Source organism: Somniosus microcephalus, chromosome 8 (genome assembly GCF_052327205.1).
Source record: "Somniosus microcephalus isolate GS21.2 chromosome 8, FLI_Smic_1.0, whole genome shotgun sequence".
Classification (NCBI taxonomy): domain Eukaryota; kingdom Metazoa; phylum Chordata; class Chondrichthyes; order Squaliformes; family Somniosidae; genus Somniosus; species Somniosus microcephalus.
The window spans coordinates 44496157-44510704 of record NC_140994.1 but is presented as its reverse complement, the minus strand read 5'-3'; the positions used below and the strand labels follow the sequence as shown (position 1 = coordinate 44510704).

At 46.3% G+C, this 14548-nt stretch overlaps 1 protein-coding gene across 5 annotated transcripts in view; it reads left to right on the top strand.

Annotated features, from left to right (window-relative positions):
* The first annotated feature begins 1653 nt into the window (after nucleotides 1–1653).
* Nucleotides 1654–14548, top strand: part of adam12a (ADAM metallopeptidase domain 12a) — a 432297-nt gene continuing 419402 nt past the window's right edge. Inside the window, exon 1 of one of the 5 annotated variants that reach the window (XM_085994671.1) lies at nucleotides 1654–2515. In XM_085994671.1, coding sequence (XP_085850797.1) covers nucleotides 2353–2515 — 163 coding nt within the window. In that variant the 5' untranslated portion in view covers nucleotides 1654–2352. The remainder of the gene's footprint in view (nucleotides 2516–14548) is intronic. The other 4 variants (XM_085994670.1, XM_085994669.1, XM_085994672.1 and 1 more) reach the window with 4 other exon arrangements.

The following is a 14548-nucleotide window of genomic DNA, read 5'->3' as shown; positions in this document are numbered from 1 at the left end:
ACTCTGATGTTGTCAGGGCCCATAGCTTTAACTGTGTCCAGTATGTCCTAATGTTATGTGACGTGAACTCAATTGGCTGGGCACTGGCATCTATGATGGTAGGGATTTTGGGAAGAGGCCAAGTAAGATTGTCCACTTGGCACTTTGGACTGAAGACACTTGAAAACACCTGTACTTGTCTCTTGCACTCACATTCTGGGCTCTACCATAGTTGAGGATGGGAATGTTCATGGAGCCACCTCGTCCATTACTTGCCTGATTGTTTGCCACCATTCTCAAGAGGATGTGTTAGGGCTACAGAGCTTTGTTCTGATCTGTTATCTCCCCAAATGCTGACTGACCTGCTGAATGTTCTTAATGTTTTCTGTCTTTGTTTTACATTTCAATTATCTGCAGTTTTTTTTTTGCTTGTTGTTTATTCTGTCTATAGTCTGCTGTTTTTAGTGTGTAGCATGCAGGTAGTTCTATGTTGTAGCTTCACTAGGTTGGTACAACATTCTAATGCTTCACTTCCACTGCCACTTTCTTGTTGATATAAATTAGCTTCAGGTGCAGATCAGTGTGAAAGTGACAGAATTATCCAAGTGTTAGGTCCCATTTTCACACCCAAGCCCACTAAAGCTAAGTGGTCTGAGACCCCTTTCATAGTGGGCTTCACACTGGGTGGCCTGTAGCTCCATGAGTTGTACAGCTGGGTTTAAAACATGCTCAGGTGGCCTTCTGGGCATTTTATAAACTTAGATTACAGTACTTAATGTTATAATAAAATAAATTCTGTAACTTGTTCGCTGCTAGCATTAAATAAATAGCTAGGGGAGCAGAATCCTGTGCATCCATGTAAGCATGTATGCATAGAACTTAGGGCAGGCAAAGTACAAGTCGCAGCTAGGACAACCCAATAGCCAGCTGCGAATTTGACCGTTCTGAGATCGGCAGTGTAATAACAAAAATGGCTTGCATTTATATATCACCTCGTCACATCTCTCAGAACTGTCCCAAAGCACTTCTCATAGCACGAATGACTCTGAAGTGCAGTCACTGGTGTCGTGTAGACAAACGTGACAGCAATTTTGCATAAACAGCAAGGACCAGTTAGTTTCTTTTTAGTGATGCTGGTTGATGGAGTAGTGTTGGTCATGACACGGGGGGTGGGGGGAGGGGGGACTCCCTGCTCTTCAAATAGTGCCATGGGATAAGTGTCGTTGTGTATTACAGTCCTAATTTTGTTTAAATGCTGCATGTAAAAGCACTGGTTGCATCTCCATAGTACAGTTCTGCTGCCCTGGACTGCAATTACACTTAGATCCCAGGAAACGTTTTTGCTACACAAGTTGTTTCAATGTAACAAGAAAACATTGACACAGTCTACTTTATTAAGTGTATCAAGTATGAGTGCTAGTTGAGCAATACAGGCTTAAAACGTTTGATAGTTTTCTGCCTCGGACTGATTTGATTTGGGGGGTGGGGTGAGGATTGGTGGCGGGCGAGCACATTCCCTTTGTGTCACTGAGGTGACTGCGTTCAAATTTATCTCTGGTTTTCTCTGTGGAGTTTGTAAAAGTTTGTTGTAGAATGCAGAAGAACGCGCCCCTCCCCCATTCCAAACTTCAAAAGGTGGACAAAAGCCGAACTAGAGACTTGTGTCATCCATTAAAGATCAGCAGGTCTGCACACACACCGCTCACTGCCCACCTTCTGAATGGTTGCAGCTTCACTTGACTTGTGTTACTTTGTGTTTGTGACTGAGTTGTTGAAGTATTGCTGTGGATTGCCACCGAACCGGCGCCAACGAGCACTTTTGTTTTGTTAAACATTACTGAAGTCCCGATCGCTTGGATTTTACTGCATGTGGGGTTTGGGAAATCTCAAATCTTCCAAAGAGTTTTCACAGGACCCTTGCAATGTGCAGCCCATCGTGCTGATCTCCTCACGGGCGAATACCGAAAGGTATTTTGCCCACGGCACCGTTTCTGCGGGTGGAAAGGCTTTTCTTGTTTTGATTACGTCAGCAGGATTGGCCCATTCATATTTTCAAACTGAAGAAGAAACGCGGCGGGCGTTAGGACCGCGCTGAAGCCTGCATTTTGTGGTCGGACAAGCAGCGTTACTGGGAGGAAAGAAGCTGCTAAAGTGGCATTTTCAGAGCGGGGTTTTCCGTCTAAGAGTCTTGAGCACATGAATTGGGCACCTGAGCCATGCCCAGCTTCTTTCGGAACACATGTCTTTGCAGCCTTTGTCCCAAGTGAACTTTGTGACAGTAACCGAGACCCTGCCCAGTCTGGGAGGGCTGTATCAGGCGAGTGACCGTCTGCCGGAAATCTCCCACGTCCTGATCCCGGCTCCCTCTATATTATGGTGCTGATCTCCCTCCTCCAGTCTGATGAAACGATCGCAAAGTTATCTCACAGTCTGCACAAGATGACAAGAAGACTTGGACGCAATGGTTTGGCAGCAAGACTGCAAATACTGTATGTTTTTATCAGCGTAACTGATGCCTTTGTAGCATCGAAAGATGGTGAGATTTTAAATATATATATACATATATATTTATATTGGCTCGTAGAAGAACTATAACTTTTGTGTGTTGCTTTTTCTAATTATTTTATGTACAATGCAACCCTCTTGCTGTCGCGCCGTGCCCATTGCTGCTAATTCACTCTACTGTGAGCCATCCAATGGCCGTTACACCATCTGGCTCCTATTTGAATTAATCAAAATACACTGGGATCAAACTTTTCTATTGTGCACCAGATCAGTTATACCGTTTACTTGGTATCCCGGGAGATGTGTATTGAATCGATGTGATTCGTGCCCTGGTAACTATGAACTAGACTGGTTTCCTGTCTCTTGGTTCATTTCCAACATCAGATTATTGACTGTTGAGGTTTTGATTGCCAGATCTAATAATTATTCTGTTCTCCAGTCTAGTCGGCATCGTTTACAGAGCAAAGCGTTCTGGTTTGTTACACTTAAATGCGCTGAATCGGAAATCTAATTCCTCTTTTAAGGCGCTAGAAGTTGGAAATATTTAGCACATCGCTCTTCAGTCCAACTATTCTCATTTTAATGTATGTCTCGTTAACTCGTGCGCAATAATAAAACTTGAGAACTGTTCAGGATTTTACTTGTAGTAGTAACAGGAGACTTAGCAACAGAGTGACGTTTATGGCACTTTCGGATGGAATCAGCGTTTGAATACAATGTACAGTGTCGAGCTTTCCAATTACTTTTGTTATCCTAATGAAATGTCAGCATTAGATCATCCCTCGCCTGTGTCTTCCTCCAGTGTGTGACCCGCACTGATCAATCAATACTTATGTACTAGCCACAAGAGACCCGCCTCCAGGCAGCAGTGCAAAATGTCAGGTCTCTCTCCAACCCTCTGCCTTAATGCTCCAAGGCTTGCTCCTTTCCTTATTCACCACAGTAAGAGAGAGATATTCGCGAATGTTTGAGTCCAGCGAAAGAGTATGAAATTGACTTAAAACATCTTCCAGTATTCCGTGGAGTTGCTAAATTCGACAAAAGACTCATTGTAGCTTGGTTACAGAACAGAAGTCACTTTATACTTTCCTTGCTCACAATTATATATTAAGGGTTAGCAGGGACGAGCTGGAGGTCTCCTATCTATTGAATTACACAGGCTTTATCTTTTATCAAAAGTTAAAATCAAAACCTCAGCCCTTCCACAGGCCATACAGTCCATGAAATATTCCACCTTTCTTTCCTCAGTTGGACATATGATCTCAGGGCTTATCAACGAATTTGGCGTTTCATCTACAAGGCTAATTGCTTCTCCAGATCAAGCAGCTGCAGCAATTAGCTGTTTTTTTTTCTCTGCAATAAAAATGAATGTAGGTTAAGAATTAGAATTGCCTCCACTTTTTCGTCTGAGTAAAATAATTCCACTTTTGGATCTCTTTAAAGCAGAATTCTGGACTTTTGACCTGCATGGTTCTGAATTGTTTGCACAGACCCCTTTTGAAGGCGGCTACGGTCCAATTAGTTGCCGTACAAATTGTTTTCAATATTTTGCATTAGGACGCTAAAGAGAAGGAAATATTTAATTACAGGTCATTGCCCAATTTCATTGGAAATATACTATTAGTTGCATAAGACAGTAATAGGAACTGATGAGCTGTTTTTATTTGTGAAGTACAATTGGCTTTTCATTCCAGTATCAGTGAGATTAATATTTAAAGAGGAATGCCACTGTAGTGTGGGGTGGTGGAGCTCCAGTGTGTGTCAGAAGAATTTTTCCCCCAGACTCTGCAAACAATGAGCTTTCAGCCTCAGTTGGGCTGGTTTGGGGAGGTGCTGATAAAAGGTCAGGCACTTTCCCTCAGGCAGTGAGGAAGAGTCATTGGAGCCTCTGTCAGACACCTTGAAATGGTTACACAATGAGATGGCAGAAGCCTACGAGCAGGTCATCTGCCTGCCTTCCTATGATGTGCTTTTCAGGCATAGCTAGAGAAGGCAAACTAGAAACATTGAAATGCTTTGGAGAGTGAGTATCATCATCTGTATTCTTTTCAACATCTCATGTTTACAAAGAGTTAATATTAACATTAATACCCCTTTTCCGTTGGCCCTGTTTTTGTTGATTTTTGTGGATTGTTCTTTAAACAGAGGATGATAGCAACATTGCCATGACACTGGCTTGGTCAAGTTCTTGGGGAATATTGCCCTCTGTTAGTAACAGTTTGTTTATAACTGTGATTGCCCTTTTAAAGAGCACTGGAGATAAATTCCGACAGAATTGTACAGAGTGGATATATATGGAAAGTGTTCTCAGTTTTATGAATGGGCAAGATTTTGAAGTTACACAGCACTGACAGAAGCAGTGGAGAATTTAAGGGGCTGCAGAGGGATGGGGGCACTGCTAAACCCAACCATATTGGACATTTCCTCTATTGCCTGACATTAGCCTTACTGATAAGACCATATCTGATTGCCACTGCCACACCCAAATTGACTCCCACTCGATCCAAAGCTTATTATTTGGTCTATAACAAATCAGTAGACTACATTCATTCCAGTGAGTGTTTTATCCATAACTTAAAAAATTGACACTCATAACATCATCAGCCATACATATCTAGCATCTCCAAATTAAGAGATAGAAGTGTCAACTTTTAAAAATTATGAATGAAACATATACTCACTCAAATGAAAGTAGTCTGTTCATTGTCCATCCATACGCTGAGAGTGAATACTTGGGGACTAGAATAACTACACATAGTAGCTGATGTACGCAAGGTTCAGTGAAAGCTGGGTCAGATTGGGGCAGGGCAGGTCATCTACTGGGAGTGAGGTTGGGTCAAGCAGCTGGTGTTTGATTGAGTCTGGCAGTGGAGTCATCCCTCACACATCCCCACTGAGTCTGCATTTATACCGTATGTAGCAATCACAGGTCCATTTGAGTCTCAGAGCCATTTCTTTTCCACATTCAGGCAGTAATACCATACTTGTACTGCTTGGCTGTGATTTGGACTATCAGAATCTGAGCAAGCAGTGTGCCTGTGTGCTTTCATGCATTTGCAGAACTGTCTATAATTTTAAATGTTTTGAGAGCACAGGGACCAGTGTTCATACTCTCATTCATTTAAATACGCTCTGGGTTACTTTATTAAGTGTTCAAGAGGTCCGACATGCTCCTTGGAGTCAATGTTAACCTCCCCATGAGGGGATGGGGGGGGGGGGTTAAAATATTTTAAAAATCGGAACATGTCCCCAACCCACATGCATGCGTCCGTTGCCATTTCTACGCCCGTGGTTGCGAAGCCTGTGTGGGTCCCGCCTTGGAGAGGTGGGACATTTCATTATAATATTTAAATCAGACTCCCACAGTGCATTTGGGAGCCAGATTTAAATTTATCAGTTGTCAGCCGGGTTTCCCAGATCTCGGGAAATCCAGCAGCTAAATGGAGACTGGAGCAGTCAGCTGCAAAAGGTAAGTGGGCCATGAGGAGAACGGGGGGCTCCCCCGGCCCCTCAAAGCAAACCTTCTGCTGATCATCGTCTCTTCTCGCTGCTGCGATCGGCGACTCTGCCGTCTCCCCTCCGTCCCAATCCTCGATCCCTGGCCTGCCCTGCAATCAGCCAACCACCCCCCGCCTCCCCCCCCCCCACTCTAACCCTCGATCTGCCAACGACCCCCACCCCCCCACCAAACAGCCCTCGATCTTCAGCCTGCCCTGCGATCTGCCAACTCACCCAACCCTCCCCCCACACAACCCTCCATTTCCGGCCTGCTCCATGATCTGCCGGCCCTCTCCCCTTCCCACTCCAACCCTCCATCTCTGGGGTGCCCAGTAATCTGCTGACCCCCTCCACCTCCAACCCTCGATCCCAAACTACGATTGCCGGGGACCGTCCCCAACGGTCAATCTGGCCAGCTGGGAAATGGAATAAAAAAATGATAATGAGGTCCTGCCATTAAATTTGACAGACTTCCGCATTCTCGGGATTTCTGGGTTTGCCCCCCAGCTACCTCGCTCGCATGCTCCCTCCCCGCAAATATCGGGCCCTATGTCAGCTGTGGCTCAGTGGTAGCACTCTCACCTTGGCGTCAGAAGGTTGTGGGTTCAAATCCTACTGCAGAGACAGGAGCACAAATTCTAGGCTGACACTCCTGTGCAATACTGAGGGAGTGCTGCACCGACAGAGGTACCGTCTTTCGAATGAGACGTTAAACTGAGGCCCCGTCTGCCCTTTCAGGTGAACGCAAAAGATCCCTTGGCACTATTTGAAGAGGAGCAGGGGGGTTATTCCTGGTGTCTTGGCCAATACTTATCCCTCAACCAACATCACAGAAAAATAGATTATCCGGTCATTATCACATTGCTGATTGTGGGAGCTTGCTGTGCACAATTGGCCACCGCGTTTCTTACATTACAACAGTGACTACACTTCATAAGTACTTCATTGGCTGTAAAGCATTTTGGGATGTCCTGCGGTCACGAAAAACACTATATAAATGCAAGTCTTTCTTTATGTTCATTGTAAACCTGGTTTAATAACACACTAGAGGTATGCCCCAATGTCCAACACAAGTGGTTTTTTACTGTCACTTTTTTGGAGTGATGGTGCTGGGAGGAGGGGGGAAAGCTCACAATGCTCCCCTCTCGAATCAGGTTGGGACTCAACCCCAAAGTTAGATTGTAATTGTTGTGCCACTGAGTTGTAAATGCAACTAACTCTCTTTACTCAGAGTGTGGTTAGAATGTGGAACCTGCTACCACCTGGAGTACAGTACCTGTAGTTGGGACGAATAGCTTAGATCTATTTCAGTGAAAGCTAGATAAGTACATGAGGGAGAAAGGATAGAAGGATATGTTGATAGGGTGAGATAAATTAAGAAAGAACTTGCATTTATATATCGCCTTTCACGACCACCGGATGTCTCAAAGCGCTTTACAGCCAATGAAGTACTTTTGGAGTGTAGTCGCTGTTGTAAGGTAGGAGGAGGCTCTGTGAAGCATAAACACCGCATAGACCTGTTGGGCCGAATGGTCTGTTTCTGTGCTGTAAATTCTATGTAATTCTATATAAATGCACTCTTACGAGGATTATTATTATGGGCTGACTTCAAAGCGCAAAAGATTCAACTTGCTTTTCTAGTAGGGCATCCAAATCCCAGTCAGCAAACCAAAGTTTCAAGTGGAATAGTCAAAATATTTGTAAATCACCAGTTTCACACTGCACAATAGGATTAACTACATTTTTCTCTCTTATGCTAGTTAATCAGCTTATTAGCTGTTGAAGTGGTGCAAGAAGAGTGACATATCCTGATCAGCCATTTTTCTTTCATTAATACTAAAGTATTAGTTTTGTTTTACACAAAAAAACAACAAATGTAAAATCAGGAGCACTCATCATTTTTATGGCTGTTCAAGATAGCCAAAGGAAGGACAATTAAAGCTTTTGTGTGAAAAAGGGGGTAAAATATTACCCACTCAGTTCAACAGGCTGAAAGGGCTGAATTAACAATAGGAAAGATATAAGCACTTTTAGCTTTAACAATGGGTGTTAATTCAGCTTCCCCATCCTGTTTGTCCTAGTAATACCTCCCAGCAATTACAATATGTAATCAACACTCACTTTTGTTCCGTAGTATTTATGGTTAAACAGTATGAATCAGACAAAAGTGCAGAGAAGTATACTACAATAAATTGTAATTGTAAGTATTTACATTTAAAAAAAAAATGCAATTTCCAAATTACAGGTGAAATACCCGGAATCCAGATAATAAGTAGTATTAAACTTATTCAGTCACTGTAATACAGTGGTTCTGCCTTTTAAGCACTTTTTATGTAGATGAAAATTAGGCAAGTATAGGGCAGTCGATTGGTCTCATGACTTTTATTACATCATATCATAACCCAAAATTGTCTCAAAAATTGCTTGTTATCATCCTATCAGCATTCCCATTTGCTTATATAAACTTAACCACTAAATCACTGGCACAGCAATACATTGCAGCTCAAAGTAATTCATATCACTATAGATCATTTAACATTTTCATCACTTTAGTACATTTTATTGCAAAGGATGAATTAGGTACAAATTTTAAAAACAGAATACACAATAAAAATGAAAATACTCATGAAGCACAGTGAAACCTATATTTGAATGCAGTAGAAATATTAAAGAATTAAAAATAATTGTACTGCATAGTTCAAATAGATTTCTACAAATGTTTACATCAAGACAGCACACAACCATTACCAGTAGTGGATAAATAAAACATAGTTCCAGCCTGTTTTGGCATTTGAAGAAGGAATCATCTTTTACATTTGTTTCTAAGATTATAATATGCTTCTGAGCATTCCTAAATACATGATGCAACTATGTTAAGCTTGTTGCATTGTGAGATAGAATGTTTTACATAAGTCAGTCCTTCTTACCTCTAATCTCTGTTAAGCTGTCCATTCAAGGAGTCTTCTCGTAACTTAGATCCCTATAGATTATGTTCAAAGCTTTTGGATCAACTCCAGATGTGCTAGATGTTAAACTAAAATACCAAAGCTGGCAAGCATGTTCTGCAGGGTCTAATCACTTTTTTTGAAGAATAATAAATCATCAGTATTAGAACCAGCCCCCTTTAAGATACTAAAATAAATGATTCTCTTGCTAGCCTTTTCAGATCTATCTTTCTATACTTCATATATATAAGTTCCATTTCAAATCATTAGACAGTATGATTCCAGGTAGATATTAAAGGGAAAATATTCTCAATCAGTGCACTGGCTACTGTTTGTTTATCTTGGAATTTCCAAATGATTAAATATATTATTACAAGAAAAATAGCCCCAAATTCTTGAATATTTTGAAGAACACTGCAAATACTTACCATTTTACATTATTTCTGGTTAAGGTTTCTTGATGTGATCTTGAAAAATATTCTATTATTGAACATTCTCTGCTGAATTTTTCTACAAAATGAACAATGTGTTGTTGGGAGATCCTTGAAATATTGTCGTACAATGTCACAACATTTCCATGGAAGTATGGAGTTGAATTACAAAGAAAATGAACATGTTTCGGGTATGCTTTTGTTTGATCCACTGTGCTACATTGTGTTTGTTTTTCATGTTTCTGTTTTCTGCCTGTTTTTCTCCCTACCCATCTGAACTTATTGACTCTTTGCTGGATTGTGGTTCCAAAGGCATGGGGTACTCTCCAGTATTTCATCCATGTGGCCCTTTGTCATGACTACGTATGAACCTAGATCATGCCCACGAGCTATTTTAGCATGAGGGCATCACAGTCAAGCATAATCCTGTCCCCACTGAGTATCCACACATGCATTTCCAACAGAGATCACTCAATGGCAATCAGCAGTAGGAACCCTGGTAGATTTTCTTCACTCCATCCCAGGCTCAGTAAGATCAACTGTAGTGCTGTAGGAATTGATGAATTCCTACGAATAACTGAGATCGACACCAGAGAACAATTAAACAGGTCTTTTAATTAAACTGGGCAGTCCTGTGGTTTGCGACGTGACGTCATCGCGTTTGCCCGCGTTTTCCCACGCTCTTAAAGGGGCCACGCCCCGTACATGCAAAAACTATATACAAAACACAGTAATGCCTAACACAATGGTACAGGTTTAGGCTGGTGTTAGAACCTCGTTAAAGAGAATTATATACAGTTAGCCAGAGTCATTCAGTGGTTCTGCCACATGCGCCCCCCAGAATTCGCTTTAACGGACAAAGTCAAACGGTGAGGGGGGTCTGACAAGCCTGTCAGAACGACTCCTGTACTCTCGAGGCGGAGGCTGCTGGGCGGCTGGCGGTCTGGCGGGCGGTCGCACTTGGTCTGCCGTAATGACGACGGGTGGCCGACCCCGACTCGGCGGTTGTGCTGTCTCGACGGGGCGGTCGAGGTCCAAATGTGCTGGCTTTAAGCGGTCGACCGAAATGTGGTCCGGTTTACCACCGACATCTACCGTGAAGGTTTTGTCCCCTGCTTCCAACACGCAGAAGGGACCAGTATATGGGGCCTTGAGCGGATCCCTATGCGCGTCATGGCGAATAAAGACATATTCAGCCTTGTGAAGCTCAGTGGGAACGTGTGACCTCTGCGGCCCGTGGTGCGAAGTGGGCACCGGTGCGAAACATCTGGCCGCCTCTTGGTGACTAGCAAGCTGGGCAGACGCGGACCATTGCTCCGTCGATGTTGGTAGGAAGTCCCCTGGGACCCGCAGCGGCTGACCATACACCAGCTCCGCTGATGAAGAGTGAAGGTCGTCTTTGGGGGCTGTGCGAAGGCCCAACAGGACCCACGGTAGCTTGTCTGCCCATCCAGCATCCTGGAGGCTGGCTCTCAGGGCGGCCTTCATTGACCGGTGGAAGCGTTTGCAAAGGCCATTCGTCTGTGGGTGGTAGGCTGTGGTGCGGTGTAATTTGACACCGAGTCCTTGGGCCACTACATTCCAGAGTTCGGAGGAAAACTGCAGTCCCCTGTCTGACGAAATATCGGCGGGTACTCCAAAATGGGCGATCCAGGAGGAAATGAACGCCCTGGCCACGTCCGCCGAAGTAGTGGATGACAGGGGGACCGCCTCTGGCCATCTGGTGGTGCGGTCAACCATGGTCAGGATGTGTGAAAAACCATGGGAGGGTGGGAGTGGTCCTACCAGGTCCACGTTGACGTGGTCAAAACGTCGCTCCGGAACTGTGAAGGTGGCCAATGGAGCTTTGACGTGGCGCTGTACCTTTTCCTTTTGGCAGACCACGCAGGTGTTGGCCCAGTCGCGGACATCCTTATGCATGCCATGCCATACAAATTTAGCTGACATCAGTTTCTGAGAGGTCTTCATTCCAGGGTGTGACAACCCATGTATGGCGTCGAACACTTTGCGGCCGGCAGATGACCGGCACGATAGGGCGAGGATCCTGTACGGAGACGTCACACAACAGCGTGGTACCTGCCGAATGGAACTTGACATCGGCCAACTGGAGGCCAGTGATGGCCGTTCGGTAAGCTTGGACTTCCGGGTCTGAGGCTTGGTCCGCTGCCATGAGGGCGTAGTCGATGCCCAAATGAACCGTATTGACGATCGCGCGGGAGAGGCAGTCTGCCACCAGGTTGTTCTTACCAGCCACGTGTCGTATATCCATGGTGAATTTGGATATGTAGGTCAGTTGACGCTGCTGTCGGGCTGACCACGGTTCGGCGGGCTTGGACATTGCAAAGGTCAGCGGCTTATGGTCCACAAAAGCGGTGAAAGGACTTCCTTCCAGAAGGAACCGAAAATGGCGGATGGCCAGAAAAAGGGCGAGCAACTCCCGGTCGAACGTGTTGTCTGCTCTCTCGTTCTGCCGTAGTTGACGGCTGAAGAATGCCAATGGCTGCCACGTCCCGTTCACCCACTGCTGTTGCACGGCACCGACTGCGTAGTCCGACGCGTCGGTGGTGAGGGCGATGGTGGCTCCTGGCAGCGGGTGCGCCAGCATAGTCGCGTTGGCTAAGGTGCTTTTAGTGTCGGCGAACGCTCGGGCCATGTCATCCGTCCAGTCTACCGGGTTCTTGCCAGTCTTGCCCTTGAGGGCCTCGTACAGGGGCTGCATGAGTAGTGCCGCCTTAGGCACGAAACGGTGGTAAAAGTTTACCATGCCTAGGAATTCCTGCAGGGCCTTTATGTTCTGCGGGCGTGGAAAGGATGTCACCACCTCTACCTTCGAAGGTAAAGGAACCGCTCCCTCTGAGGTGATGCGATGCCCCAGGAAGTCAATTTGGTGCAGGCCAAACTGACACTTGGCTGGGTTGATAATCAGGCCGTGTTGGCTGAGGCGTCGAAAAAGGGTGCGTAGGTGACAGGTATGTTTTCCCTTAGTAGGACTGGCAATTAGAATATTGTCCAGGTAGACGAAGAGGAACTTGAGGTCCCGCAGCACGGAGTCCATCAGGCGTTGGAAAGCCTGGGCGGCGTTCTTCAACCCAAAAGGCATCCGTAAAAACTCGAAGAGGCCGAATGGGGTGATGACTGCGGTCTTCTGGACGTCTTGTGGATGAACTGGGACCTGGTGGTAGCCCCGGACGAGGTCGACTTTTGAGAACACGGTGTTCCCTGCCAAATGGGCAGAGAAATCCTGGATATGGGGGATCGGGTACCGATCAGGAGTGGTGGCGTCGTTTAGTCGCCGCATGGCCGCCATCCGCCGCCAGGCTTCGGGACGATATGGAGGGGTGAAGACCAGGGACTATTCGACCAGCGAATAATCCCTAACCGTTCCATGGTTGCGAACTCTGCCTTTGCGACCGCCAGCTTGCCAGGTTCTAGGCGCTGGGCTCGCGCGTAGACCGGGGGGCCGTTGGTGGTGATGTGGTGTTCCACACCATGTTTCGTGGCTGTGCAGGAGAACGTGGGTCTTGTCATGTCGGGGAATTCGCTGAGCAGGTGAGCGAACTCATCAGGAGTCGGGAACGCACAGGAGACGGTGTGTGACGTAGTGTTACTGCGGTAACACGGAAGATAATTAAAAGTTGCTGCGTTGATCAGCCGCCAGTTCCTAACGTCGACCAGGAGGCTGTTGGCGCACAGGAAATCCGCACCGAGGAGGAGCTGGGAAACTTTGGCCGTAACAAACTCCCAGTGAAAATGTTGCCCCCCGAGGCACAACTCCACTCGCCGTCTGCCGAAGGTCCGAATTGTTCCGCCATTGGCCGCTTCAAGGGCGGGGCCGTGATTCCCCGTCTGCACATCGAGGGCGGACGCGGGTAAAATGCTGCATTGTGCTCCGGTGTCGTACAGAAAATGACGACCGGAGAGAGTCTCGGTGATGAAGAGCAATTTTCCCGCGTTGCCGATCGCCATCGCGGCCGCGGGGTGCCCGTTAGACCTGTTCCTCGGTGGTTGCAGTGTCAGTCGTTGGTTTTTTTGTTGGGGAAAACTGCAGGGAGGGCGGCAACGCTTCGCTTTTGCGCCGAACTGTGCGTGGTAGAAACACACCTCAGCAGGCGGACGAGCTGGGGCGGTGTCTGCGGGGGATGGGTGCCTCGTGGCAGCGTAGTACTGCTGAGTTACAGCGAAAATTTTGTCAGCCTCCGCAGCGAGTGTTGCGCAGTCTTCAACTTCAGATCTGGCCAGGGCAGCTTGTACCTGTTCAGGCAGTTGGCTGAGGAAAATCTCGCGGAATAGGAAACATTCCCGTTCTGAGCCCAGGAGTGTGAGCATTTGGCTCATCAACTCTGAAGGCTTGGAGTCCCCGAGCCCAGGCATAGCGAGTAATCGACGGGCGTGCTCCGATTTTGTGAGCCCGAAAACCTGCAGTAACCACGCCTTGAGGGTTTCATACTTGCGCTCCGTTGGCGGGTTTTCGAGGAGGCTGACGATCCGAGAGGCGGTAGAGCTGTCGAGTGCGGAGACCACGTAAAGATACTTGGTCTGATCCGCATCGATGTTCCTCAGGGCGAACTGGGCCTCGACCTGAATAAACCGCGAGGGCACTTGCTGCTCCCAGAACTGCGGTAGCTTTAGGGAAACGGCGTTCGCTTCCATGCTGTGCTCTTCTTTTGTGAAAACATTCACAAAAATGGGGTCACCAATGTAGGAATTGACGAATTCCTACGAATAACTGAGATCGACACCAGAGAATGATTAAACAGGTCTTTACTCAACGGAGATGCCACGAGGACTGACTGGGCAGTCCCGTGGTTTGCGATGTGACGTCATCGCGTTTGCCCGCATTTTCCCGCACTCTTAAAGGGGCCACGCCCCGTACATTCAAACTATATACAAAACACAGTAATGCCTAACACAATGGTACAGGTTTAGGCTGGTGTTAGAACCTCGTTGAAGAGAATTATATACAGTTAGCCAGAGTCATTCAGTGGTTCTGCCACAGTGCCCCATTATCATTCTGGTGGAGATCATCCAACTCAGCATATACAGGCGCAATAGCAAAATACTGCAGATGCTGGAAATCCGAAATAACAACAGAAAATGCTGGAAAAACTCAGCAGGCCAGGCAACATCTGTGGAGAGAAGGGTTTCGACCCGAAATGTTGACTCTATTTCTCTCTCCACGGATGTTGCCTG